Source organism: Ochotona curzoniae, unplaced genomic scaffold (assembly GCF_017591425.1).
Source record: "Ochotona curzoniae isolate NIBS_2020 unplaced genomic scaffold, NIBS_Ocur_1.0 contig_46, whole genome shotgun sequence".
Classification (NCBI taxonomy): Eukaryota; Metazoa; Chordata; class Mammalia; order Lagomorpha; family Ochotonidae; genus Ochotona; species Ochotona curzoniae.
Genome location: NW_024466340.1, coordinates 360775 through 373164, shown reverse-complemented (window position 1 = coordinate 373164; position 12390 = coordinate 360775). Strand labels below are relative to the sequence as shown.

At 51.5% G+C, this 12390-nt stretch overlaps 1 protein-coding gene across 1 annotated transcript in view; it reads left to right on the top strand.

Moving 5' to 3' along the window:
- Positions 1-960: 960 nt before the first annotated feature.
- SRRM4 (serine/arginine repetitive matrix 4) overlaps positions 961-12390 on the top strand; it is a 122387-nt gene continuing 110957 nt past the window's right edge. Inside the window, exon 1 of the mRNA XM_040986871.1 lies at positions 961-1110. Coding sequence (XP_040842805.1) covers positions 980-1110 — 131 coding nt within the window. The 5' untranslated portion in view covers positions 961-979. The remainder of the gene's footprint in view (positions 1111-12390) is intronic.

Genomic DNA, 12390 nt, shown 5'->3' with positions numbered 1-12390 from the left:
GGCAGATGGCGAGGAGTCAGCAATGGATTGTCCATCAAACGACACTTTCTGGGTGGCAGGAAACCCAGAAAGGAATACTGGGATACTCCCCCCCCCCCGCCCCCCTACACACACACACACACACACTGTTTTTCGGCCTAGGTGGAGCCTCCCAGAAGCATGGTTTGGGGGCAGGTTGGCATGGGCGCGTCAGATTTAAGTTTTTTTTCACTTTCCCTTCCTTCAATAGAGGATCTGCTTCAGGACTTAGAAAGGGGCAGTGAAGGGAGGTGGCCGGCTCCCAGCGCGCACGCCAGGATGGGGGCTGCTGGGGCGAGGGAAGAGGTTGGGAGCTGGGAGAGGAAGGCCTGTGATGATGAAGGAAGAGGGAGGGCTGAGAAGCGAAATCTCCTGCCTGGTTCAGGTCGTGGTGCCGGGCTGGCTCCTCAGTGGGGTCAGCTCTGCAACTCCGTGGCCGCGGGGCCCTGGTGACGGGAGCACGCCCCGCCCTTTCTCCTCCCAAGACCTGCGGGCTTTTGTTATGCAGATGGCGGCGGCAGGCTGAGCCAGAAGAGAAGAGGGTTGGCGGAGAGGAGAAGTGGGGGGAGGAAAGTGCAGCTCGCGCGACCAGCCTCCTGGTCCAACGTCACATTGTGCGAGAGACAAAACCCGGGCGCGCCGGAGCTCACACGCGCACGCACACACGGACGACCGGGTCGCCTCTGCTCTCTCCACACTCCCCGGAAAGCCAGCTCTCCTGGCCCTTCCTGGGGTGCGCGGAAGCTCGCCAGTTCAGAACAGCAGCCCAGAGCCAAAGGCTGCGGACAAAGAAAGCCGGCAGAGGAACCTTTTTGCTTCGTAGCCTGGGCGCCCCATTCCCCGCCCCAACTCCAAGCTCTTCTCCCACCCCACCCCTCTGGGTCTCTGCCACGCACCCAGCCGGGGGCCGTTTCAGCACTTTGGACAGCGCCCGGGCGCCCCGGCAGTCTCCGGGTTGGCCATGGCCAGCGTTCAGCAAGGCGAGAAGCAGCTTTTTGAGAAGTTCTGGCGAGGAACCTTCAAAGCGGTGGCCACCCCCCGTCCCGAGAGCATCATTGTCGCCAGCATCACTGCCCGGAAGCCGCTGCCGAGGTAATGACCTCTTTCTTAAGATGGGAAGGATGGGGGACCCTGAAGGTCCCGCCTCCCCTTTCTGGCTTGGGCTCTGGAACCCCTTGAGAGGGTGCGTACTGGCAGCTGGGCCAGGGCGCCTGGCTTTTCATCACTATTGGGTATCCCCGCCGGAACCTGGGGACTAATTGCTTGCGTGAGACGGAAGCTGGCGGTTCTCCGAGGGGGAGCAACTCTCAGTAGACCTAGAGTTCCTGTCCAAGGCGTTTTGTGCCTCTTAGCGTGAAGGTGGTACAGTCAGGGTAGGACTTGAGAAACTTTTCTGGATTTGAGAACTCAAAGGACCCTTGGGGGTAAAAGAATGGCAGACCCAAGATGGTTGGGGTGTGCTGTAACGATGAGGATCGATTCTGTAAGGGCAGCATTCACATTTCCACCCTCAGCTCAGAGCCCAGGGAACGAGCAAGCTCCAACGTTTAGACAAAAAGCCCATATGCTGTTCCCCCACATCCACCCCAAACAGCACCTTCCTCCACGCCCTTCTGGCTGCTGCTACTGCTGCTGAATTTGCTCCCCACCACCCCAGCTTCCCAAAGCAGGACTCTGAATTCTAGAGGAATTCTAGGAGGAGCCTCCCAAGATCGTGAAGATGCTCCTGGGAGCTTTATTTGGCTTCTTCTGATTGTATGGAGCTCAGGAACTAAGCACCAGTTTAGTTGGGTGGTGTGCAGGGAGAAGGTGTGATGGGACCGGGGGCAACACAGGTAGAGAAGGAACAAGGAAGGCAGAAAAAGGGAGAGGTGAAGGGTGTGGGGAGGAAGAAAGAAGAGTTTGGAAGAGACAGCAGTGTTCCAAGGCAGAGATAAACAGATTCTTTCCCTAAGTCGTTCAGTTTAGGGGGAGATTGGGAATGGAAGGAAGGAGACCCTGCCCTGTGTGTCAGGGAAGATGAAGGCTGTGTGAGAACTCAATCTTTGGCTGGTGTTGGATGAATGCGTGATTTGGTGAGAGATAAAGAAGTGGCCCAGAGGGAGGGACTCCTCTAAGGGGAGGGGAAAGAATGTATTAACCCTGACTGGTTGTGTTCGAGATTAAATTGGAAAACATGTCTTGGAAAAGCGCTTTGGGCAAAACGTCTGGTCTTGGCAGTCGCTCCATCTGAACTTTCCCGTAGGTATAGGCTGGGGAACTCATATCAGTGAATCACATCAGAATGAGACCCACACTGGTGAACTTGTCCCAGTCCAAGGAAGCTCACAGAGGTCGTTGGTGTGCCATCGTAGGAGGGGAATGGAGAAGGAGCAGGGCAGGGCATAGCAGGCTGCTGCCAGCATTGGTGGGTGGGAGAGGAGGGGATCCCCACTGACACAGGCTGGAGAGCAGCACAATTACCCCCAGTGTCATCTAAAAACAAGTGAGTGCTCCCCTGCCTGGAGGGAGTCTCTCCAGGCAGGAGAGTTTTGACGTGAGCCTTTTTCTGCTCCTGGGTCCCTGCCATCCGCGCCACCTTTGGAGTGCACTGGCTGTTGGCAACTCAGGCAGGGGCTGTGTTGGCTAAAGAAAATGTCCTTGGAGAAGGAACTATAGAAAATTTCATTTGGAAACTGGAAGCATGGCATTTGAGTCAGAGTCTGTCTCGGGTTCAGGGAGAGAACAGATTTCTGATGGTGTTGGAATTCCGAAAAGCCTCCCGTCCAACCTAGCTGGCACTTTTTCCCCTTTGTTCGTTGTCGCTTTCCTTCCTGGTCATCTGAGTCCTGTGCATTGGCTGGAAGATCTCCCAGCTCTCATGCTTGCTGTAGCTTTGTGCTCCTTCTGGTTGAGTCTGCCGAAGACTTTTTCAGTAGGCACCCACCCCTGCCACTCTGCTAAGTGTTTTCTTCTTTCTTGTTTTGGTGCCTTTTTAAACCCTAGAAGCCCTTGGAAGCCATCGCTATAGTAAAAGTCTGAGCACTTAAGTTACCAGCTTATATCCTGCTGGAAAGAGGCTGCTGATACTTCCATGATAGGCGTGGCCTCTCTGCAGAACACATTCTAGCTCAATAGCTGTTACTCCTGCTTCAGAGTAGAGTGAACGGGAAGCATTTTTTTTTTCCATTTAGGTCCTCAAAAACAAAAAAAAAGGCTAGGTTTGAGAGTTACCTGTTAACAAACTGGCTCTGAAGCCTGAATCCTTTCCATTGTAATCATCTAAGCCTGCAGTCTGCTTAGTTCACTTTGCTTCTGAAGACAGAGTTCTTGGAAGAACATGGACACTGGCAGACCATCAGCTGAGCCCCCATGACTTCCTCTCTGGAGGCCATCAGGAGTGTCGCTCCCATTGAAATGTGGAGTTCCATGGGTCAGCTGTCTGCTGGCTTGTACGTAGCAAGAGCAGCCCAAGTGGTTGTCAGCAGGAAGGTGGGAGAGGGCTGTCGATCCACCCGCCTGATCTGTTGGTTACACACTTATTCATTTATAGGTGGTACCCTCCCCCAAATCAACTTCTTTGGGATATTTTAAGTCAGTCTGTAAATATTCCTTCAGCAACAGGCGAGAAGCCTGCAGTCGGTTGGTTGGTTTCATAGCAGTATACGTGTATCACAATTGCACTTTAAGCAAAATCTGCCAACCCAGCGTGGAAGCCCCCTCCCTTGTCTTCTCTGCTCTGCACCCCTCCTCTTCCCTCCCACGATGCATCCTGGAGGAAGCAGTCACTTTACGATGTGTCCTTTTGCAGGCAGAGTTCCAGCTCAGTGCAGTGGGGTGGGAGACAGTGTGTTATAGTGGTTAGGAGTTCGCACTGGAACGTAAGATGATTCATATTCTTCTCCTGGTTGTGTCCTTTGCTGGATGAGTCCCCTGGACTGACTGAACCTGCTTGTTCAGAAATAAAAGCAGTAGCAGCCCCAGACTGTGATGTGTGAATAATCGAGTCAAGCAAAACACCATTCGCACCGTCCCCGACTCCCACTACAGAAAACCTGGCCTGGCCTAAAAAAAAAAAAAAAAAAAAGAATGCTTCGTCAGCATAGTATTTCCTTGCTTATTCGTTTCTCTCTCCGATAATAGTGACAATCAAAACTGTGGGAGTTCAGCCCCCTAAGGGTCAAGGACATTGAAATTAACATGCACCGGGCAGAAGTTAGTCCCACAGTCCGCTTCCCTGGGGAGAAAGTTAGCTGCTTTCTGATCTCACTGGTTGGGTTGGATGGAGGGCTGATGAAGAACTATCTGGATTTAGAATTGATTGGAACAACATCCTTACCAAGATTTGTTGTTGTTGTTGTTAGTATAGAGAGGAACAGGTCCTGCCAGCCCACAAAAAAGGCTCAAACTCAATCAGGAATTTTTATTTCCTTAGGCTCATCAAATCTATAGCAGTGATGTGATTTATAGTTCCTATCAAGTTGTCTTTGAATGATGAGAAGAGGGTATCATTAGTGAATATGCCAGGATGGAAGTCCTAACAGGGGACATTTCAGACTTCTCAGAGTTGTTGCCATAATCCAATCTCATGCTCTACCAGCTGGAAGGAAGCTAACAGATGACTGAGGCACCTGAGGTGTAGCCACCCCCTCTACATGCCCACCAGAAATGGTTAGTCTTTGTGCCGGACGCGAGCATAATTCCCATTGTTAATTGCTTAATCTAGGAGAGTTTGCACCTACAAAGTTTTGGCTCAGTGAGAAACCCAGTCAGTTTGAGACTGGACAAAATAGAAAGAATCCTATTATTGATGAGAAACTGTAGGTGCAGACATAAAGAACAGGAAAAAGAAATGAGATGATCCTATCAGTTGTTTGTGCTGGTAAAAGGGCTAGAACTGCAACCCCCTGAAATAGAGTTGATATCCCCGCTTTGGGCAAGCAGTTAACTTTCTTCAAAGATACTTCCTGTACAGAATCACACAGAAGCAGGCATCAGCCCAGTCCTTATCCAAAGGATCATAAATCCCCAACTCTTGGAGATTTTACTGCGTAAGGGGAAAGATGGCCAAATCGTGAGGCAGCAAAAAGGGCTTTGAACTGTTTTAATTCAAGACTCCCCATGGTGCCACAGGATCAGATAGCACATTTGTGCTGATCCTTTCCTGGGGTAAAGGGCCGCGGCAAGGTGATTTTCTGATGTCCTACCATTGAGAGCCAGTGAGCTGAGGGTCATGGAGAATGCTTACCCTGACAATGAAAGCACATTTTTCCCCCCTCTGGCAAAGGAATTATTGTCTGGGTCAAGCCTTTCTCCTTTAGAAAGGTGAATTTTGTAGAACGGAGAACAGAGGTGCACCGAAGGGTTATTTCTGACTTTCTATTGTGCTCACGTGGCAAGCAGGCAGTCTTACAGGGCCAGGATGTGGCAGATATTCAAGTGAGCACGTGATGGCAGTGACTAAGTGGGGAGACACGTTTCAAGCCCAGGAACTAGTGAGCTTTCTCCCAGCCTCACCTCCAATTCTGATATTGCTGGGGACTGGGTCCCCAGTAATGTGCAACCAATGGGACACAGACACACACACAACTGCAAGGAGATGTGATTCTCCCCAGCGTCAGAGTGGAGTCTCAGAACATGGACATCTGTCTGTCTCGAGCTGGACATGTTGGGCTAGGGCGGCGGGGGTGGGAAGCAGGTGCTTGCACTATATGACCGCTTGGAAGTACTTCCCAAGCACCCCGTCACCAGCACCAGCACCCTGCTCCAGGCCACTGAGAGGAGGAGCCACTCCTAACAGGCCTCACCACTCTGAGTTCTTGGGACATGCAACTGGGGTGCTCTGCATTTACAAAGCATCCTTTCCTTGGGAGTGGCTGGATCTGCCTTTGTGAGAGTTGGGAGAATTTGCAGGGCAAGGGGCAGCATGAGCAAAAACCACAGCTGTTTCCTGGCGAGTGCCTAAGGCTTTCTCGGAGGCATAAGCCAGTGTTTCTGAGATGGAGGGAGCAAAGAGGTGAGGAGTTGACACTGAGGTCCTGCTTGGCCATGCCACTCCCTGGCTGCCGTGCATCTCTCCACGGGCCCCAGCATCCTCTGACTGTGCAGTGCAAGGGTTGGAATGGGATGATTCCTATGAGGACTATGACCTGCAACCCAGTGTATGCTGCAAACTCCTTCAAGTGGGCATCCTCATGGTGATGATGACATGGGCTGCCTATGGGTAAAGCAGAGAGAGGGGGACGCTGAGTCCTTCGCCGCTCAGGCTGGGGGTGGTCAGGGCCGATGCACGAGTGGCTAGGCCCTGCCTCTTGACCCAATTCAGCATTGTACATTCAGTTTTGAGTAAGTGTTGTTCTCTAAGGAGCCTTTAGAGATCTCCAGAGCTATTTTAAAACTGATGGATTCAGGAGGCAAGTGGATCCAAACCAACATCTACTCTTAACTGTTTGCCAATGTTGACTGGCTGCGTGACTTTTTGGCAAACACCATGACCTTCTCCATCTCGGTTTTCTCATCCATAAAATGGGGCTAATAATAGCAGCCACCTCCGAGAGCTAAATGAGCTCATTGAAGCAGCGTGTTCTCTGGTACACAGGGAGGGCTCCGCCAGTGTGTGTTCTTACTGTTGATCATAAATTACAGTTTTTGTGATTGCTACGTGCCTGGCCCATCAGGGAGAGCGATGAATGAGAGACCGTCTCTCTGTTTGAAGGCCTCTATGTTTACCGGCAAACAGAGACCCATGTGCAAGCTGTACAACGTACAGGAGATCATTTTTTAGAATGCAGGTTGGAACACAGAGGAGGACGTGGAGAAGCAGAGAGGCGGAGAGCCTCCCTGAGGCATGGCGTGTGCCTTGCTTGTGGTCAGTTACCCCTTGTTATCCGACCTGTGAGATGCATACGATTCTTAACTCATTGCAAGGAATAATCAGAAGGAATGGAACATGTGCTCTTTGCAAGGGCCTAAAGGCATTATCTTATACATGCCTTTATTTGCTTATTATTTTTTAAATTTGGAAGTCAATAGAGACAGAAACAGAAAGAGCTTCCGTAACTGGCTCACTCCTTAAATGGCTACAACAGCCAAAACTAGGAGCCCAGAACTCAATCTGACTCCCTGATGGGTGACAGGGACCCATGTCCTTGAGCCGCTACTTGCTGTGTCCCAGAGTATACGGTGGTAGGATGCTGGACAAGAAGCAGAGCAGAACTTGAACCCAGGCACCCCGCATGGAATGTCATTGTCCAACCTTCATCTTAACTGCTGCTTCAATACTTTCCCCCGAGAGAGTGTTCAGGAAGGGCACCGTGGAGTTCCCAGCCCTTCTCTCGTTGCTGGCTGGAGGATGCAGATTGTGGTGTGGGCCATTAGCTTTCCTGTCCTTCATGCTCCAACTCCAGCGAATATGGATTCCAGTCTTTATTCTCTGAGAAGCCTGCAATGGTGGGAGCATCAGAGCGAACGCACTCCCGCAGAGTGGACCCACTAGTGTTGGAGACAAAATTAGCCATAGGGGTGAATGCTCAAAGTGCAGGCTACAAGGGGCTAAACACAGACACACACACAGACACACACACAGACACACACACACACACACACACACACACACACACACACACAGTTATATTCTCCTCTGTTCATTCACTCATCGAGCAACTTTGTTGAGCTTCTGCCCAACACAGTGGAGGACAGTCAAGAGGGAAGAGAAAGACAAGGAAGGAAGGACCAGGGAACGAAATGTCTGCTGGCAGTATGTGCTTGAAAGGGTTGTGGAGCAGAGGGAAGGAAAGAAGCGCTCTGTTGGGATGCAGTGGCTCAGGGATCTGGATGAGGGAGAGAGCGAGCTGTGAGATTCGCCATGGAAGGGTCTCAGGCAGGCCTCTTGCTGAGGCAATGAGGAGGAGCCAAACATGGTGGGCGTAAGGGGCACCCAAGAGCCAGCCAGCCAGGAGGCCCATGCTGTGTTGCCTGCTGTCTGGTGAGGAGAGAGAAAGGGGTGGGAGGTGACTTCCTTGACACAGACTGGAAACCAATGAAGCCAAAAAACGGGATGGGGGCGTCGGCTGGTCAACTTAGATTCCCAGCTCCTAGACCAGGAGTGGAGGGTGGTCCCAGGGTGGCCCCCATCTCCCCCAGTGAGAACCCCACTTTTCTGGGGCTCCTGTCTTCCTGGTGCCCCTGAAACTGGTGAAGACTTTGAACCAGCAGCAGCATTGTGGGAAGCTTAGCTGGGGCCCTCCAGCCCACCACATGCTATGTATGGGCAAGCGTGAGATTTAGTCTCTCTGTGATAAGTCAAATTAGGAAATAGAAAAGGACCCATCTTAGATGTTCACACAGCAGTGATAAATTCTGCCCCCATGGTTGCCATTAAGGTTTAGTCTCTTGCTCGTATCCGGCCATGCAAACATGGGCTGTGGCTTGCACCTGACGGAACCCCCTTCATGACCCTTGAAGGCACAGTTGGCTTTCCCGCTTTCTCTTCTCTCTCTGTCTCTCTCTCTTCTGTCCCCTCCTCCCCCCCCCACCTCCATTTGAAATGTTGCTGAGGGAGCTCCCATATGCCGCAGCCTGCGTGCGGAACTCCGTGAAATAAAACACTGAATTAAAATGTCATAGAGACAAAGCCCTAGCAAACACGGGAACAGTGCTGAACCCTGAAACAGTCATTAAGGAATTTGCTTCCACGTGTGTCTGTTCAAAACAAACACAAAATCCTCTGGACACAGACACGGCTTTCCCGCAGAACCGCCTCGCTTGCCAACGGAGTCTCAGTGCTTCACTCTCTCCCAACGGCCCCACGGAGCAGGACCGCCTGCAGGTCACTGCTCTCTCACTTCATGAAAAGCTACATTTTTAGATTATTTTTATTGGCAAGACAGATGTATAGAGAGAAGGAGAGACAGAGAGAAAGATCCCTCATCTACTAGCTCACTCCCTAAGTGGCCACAACAACCGGAGCTCAGCCCAACTGAAGCCAACAGCTTCTTCTGGGTCTCCCATGTGGGTGCAGGGAGCCAAGGACTTGGGGCATTCTCTCTGCTTTCCCAGGCCATAAGCAGGGAGCTGGATCAGCAGTAGAACAGCCAAGCAGGACTAGAACCAGTGCTCAGAGGAGATGCTGGTGCTGCAGGCTGAATCTTAGTCTACTATGCCACAGCTGGAGCCCTTGCCCTCCACTCTCCCACACCCCCACAAATATCATTTCTGAGGTTCTAACGCTCACATTCTCTGCTCCAGCTGCACCCACCCTGTTCCTTTTAGCCACTCTGGTGTGTTGTGCTCCTTCCTACACATACTGCTAGAGTTCTGCATCCTCTAGTGCCGAGTTTATGCCAACTCCACTTCCGGAGAGCCGGCAGCTCATGCTGTTTTCCTGAGGGCTTCTTTCCCCAGGGCTGCGGATCAGCTCCCACCCACTCACCCCGTTTGCAGACTGTCACCCTCCCCTCAGTGAGCTGCAAATTCGTATTTGTCCTGTGATCGTGAGGGTGTGCCCTTCCTACCCGCAGGGCAGCACAAGAACAAGGCTGTGACTCGGCGTTCATTTTTGAATCTGTTTCCTCTGACACACATCAAGGGGTCCCAAACAAGTACGCATGCGTCATAGCAGGCTCTGTGCAATACTTCTCTCGCCTAATCTTCAGAGTCCTGGGGAACAGCTCATATTAACACAACGGCAGTGTTTATTGCTTTTCAGAGTCATGGGAGGATCATTGGAACTTCCGAGGGGGAACGGGGACTGTGTCTGCCTCATTTCTCATGGCATCCCTATACCTAGTGTAATATCCCATGGCTGGTGATTGTTAATATTTGTTGGATGAATAATTAATGGCGATAATCAAACCATAAGGACATCCTATAAATGAGTAAAGTCAAAGACCTACAGAAATGCAGTCTTGGGAGGGTAAAGCTACAGGGACCCCAGAAATCACCGAGTCTTCATTGTACACGTGGGAGACTGAGAGATGAGCTTTACCATGTGCAGTATATTCATATTGGGATAATAGTACATGCATCATTTATAAGTAAATATACATATGTTCTCGATCTTGCCTACTGTGAGAGAAATGAGATAAAAAAAAAATGGGTGTGTTTATTTAGCTTTGCTTCTCTCTTTTACAAACGAGGAGAATGAAACCCTCAAATTGAGGAGAGATTGCCCAGACTCTGTACCCTGAGTACCTGTATGAGCTCTAGGGTTAGTGAAGAAATGGTGACTGCCCAGCATTGCAGCTTCTGTTGAAACCTATCTGTCATGACCCTTGAGCAGACACCTACCCTCTCTTGCCATCCCAGACCCCATGACTTGCTTTGGCACCCTGCCCCATAAGTGCCCATTGATTGGTCTGGAGATCCTCCACGTGAGCGACTTGTCCCCTTTGCCCACAGCCTGTGTCTGGCGGAGCGGGTGAGCCCCTCCTGTGTTGCTGGGATCACATTTCAGGGCTCCCAAGGAGGGGAAGGGCTTTTGTGGAGCCAGCCTCCCTGCCCCCGCGTCCCTTGCGTGGCCAGGTGGCAGGTGATTCCACAGCTCTGCCTGCTGCTGGAGGGAACAGGTGTCGGAGCCGTGGAGTAGAACAGGTGCAAAGCCACACTCACCTGGTGGACAGTTGTCTGAAACAGAAATAAGAGAGGACGTCATTGTTTGAGCTCTGCCCCATGGCCAGCAGCCCCCTCACCCTGGCATGGAGTCTGCGGGCAGGCAGCCAGAAGAGCTATGGTGCCCCTGCTGCATTTAGTAAATGGGGAGGACACAGGCGTGGAAAAAGATGGTTGGGGTACTCGGTGACGCCTCCCAAAGCTGAAACTTGGGGCCCTCCAACACTACACTGCTCACAGTGCCTTGAGGAGGAAGACAGAAAAACGAGTTCATTGTGATTTTGACAAATGAGACTCCAAGATGTGAAACTTCACTTCCAATCAGATCGTGAAATGATGACCTGTTATTATCGTTGCTGTTAGGATTTGAACAACTTTGTCATTCAGCTCTCACAACATGATTGGTTTTAGGTTAATTTTTAAAAAAGATTTATTTATTTTTATTGGAAAGTCAGATATACAGAGAAGAGAGACAGAGAGGAAGATCTTGCGGCCACTCCCCAAGTGGCCACAACGGCTGGAGCTTAGCCATTCTGAAGCCAGGAGCCTTATCCAGGTCTCCCACGTGGGTGCAGGGTCCCAAAGCTTTGGGCCCTCCTTGACTGCCTTCCCAGGCCACAGGCAGGGAGCTGGATGGGAAGTGGGGCCACCAGGATTAGAACCAGTGTGCATATGGGATCCTGGTGCATTCAAGGTGAGGACCTTAACCACTACGCTATTGCACCAGACCCGGTTTTAGGTTAATTTACAGATTAAGAAACTGTGACTGAAGGTCTGATGAAAAATCTTTCTGGCATCCCTGATAATGGCCTTGGGAGACAGAGGGATTAAAGTGTCCCACCCCCCACAAGTTAAATAGAGGGAACAGGAACCCAGAACTCTAGAGCCCTAGGAAACAGCATCAGCCCCCACCCCAGTCACAGCGGGAACCAAATGGAGAAAGAGATCCCCAAATACAGAGGGAAAGTGTGGCCAGGAAATCGTGTCCCTGGGGAAGTGGGTGGCAGGGGAGAATCCTGTTTATGTAAACCTCAGCTCCTAGGAGGATTGGCGGTGACCTCATGGGTGTTCTATCCCCACCCCTCTTCACACCGCCTTCCGCTCTCCCCCACAACTCCTGTGTAAAATTAATACAGCTCAGGCAGGTTACCATACTTGCCCTGAGCCATCAATGCCGTCGGCCATGGGTTTGTAGGAGAGCACCTGTGTGTTTCAGGAAAGAGAAAAAGAATGTGTGTGATGGCTGCCTGGTGGGCAGAAGCAGCTGTCCTCCAAAAGGCCGGCTTCCACCAGCGAAGGTAGCGTTAGTGTCCTTGCAACAGCTCGGCTCCCAAACTGTCCTCACTGAAGTGCCCCAGATGCTCTTCCGTGGCTGAGGCTGCCACCACCGGAGCTCCCAGCTCGTAACCCTGGAGGAGTGAGCATTTGACTTAATAGCTGAAGACATTCCCTGTCTCATTGCTTAGTGCCTGAGTTCATTACCCACCTGCAGCTCCTAACTCCAGCTTCCTGCTCTTATAGACCCTGAGAGGTGAGGGCTTGAGTGACCGAGTCCCTGCCACCCGTGGGGGAGAAACCCGGCCTGGCTCTGGGCTTTGGCCTTGCCCTGCCCTGGGTGTTGCTGGCATTTGCAGCACCCAATGAGAGATTCCTCTTTTTATCCTGTCTCTGTGTTGATCTACCTCTCAACGACAAGAACCGTCAACACCTATTGCCACTGCAGTTCAAAAGAACCTGTTGCCTCGCCTCTTCCTGTACAGTTCCGTGCTCTGTATCCCTACCCTC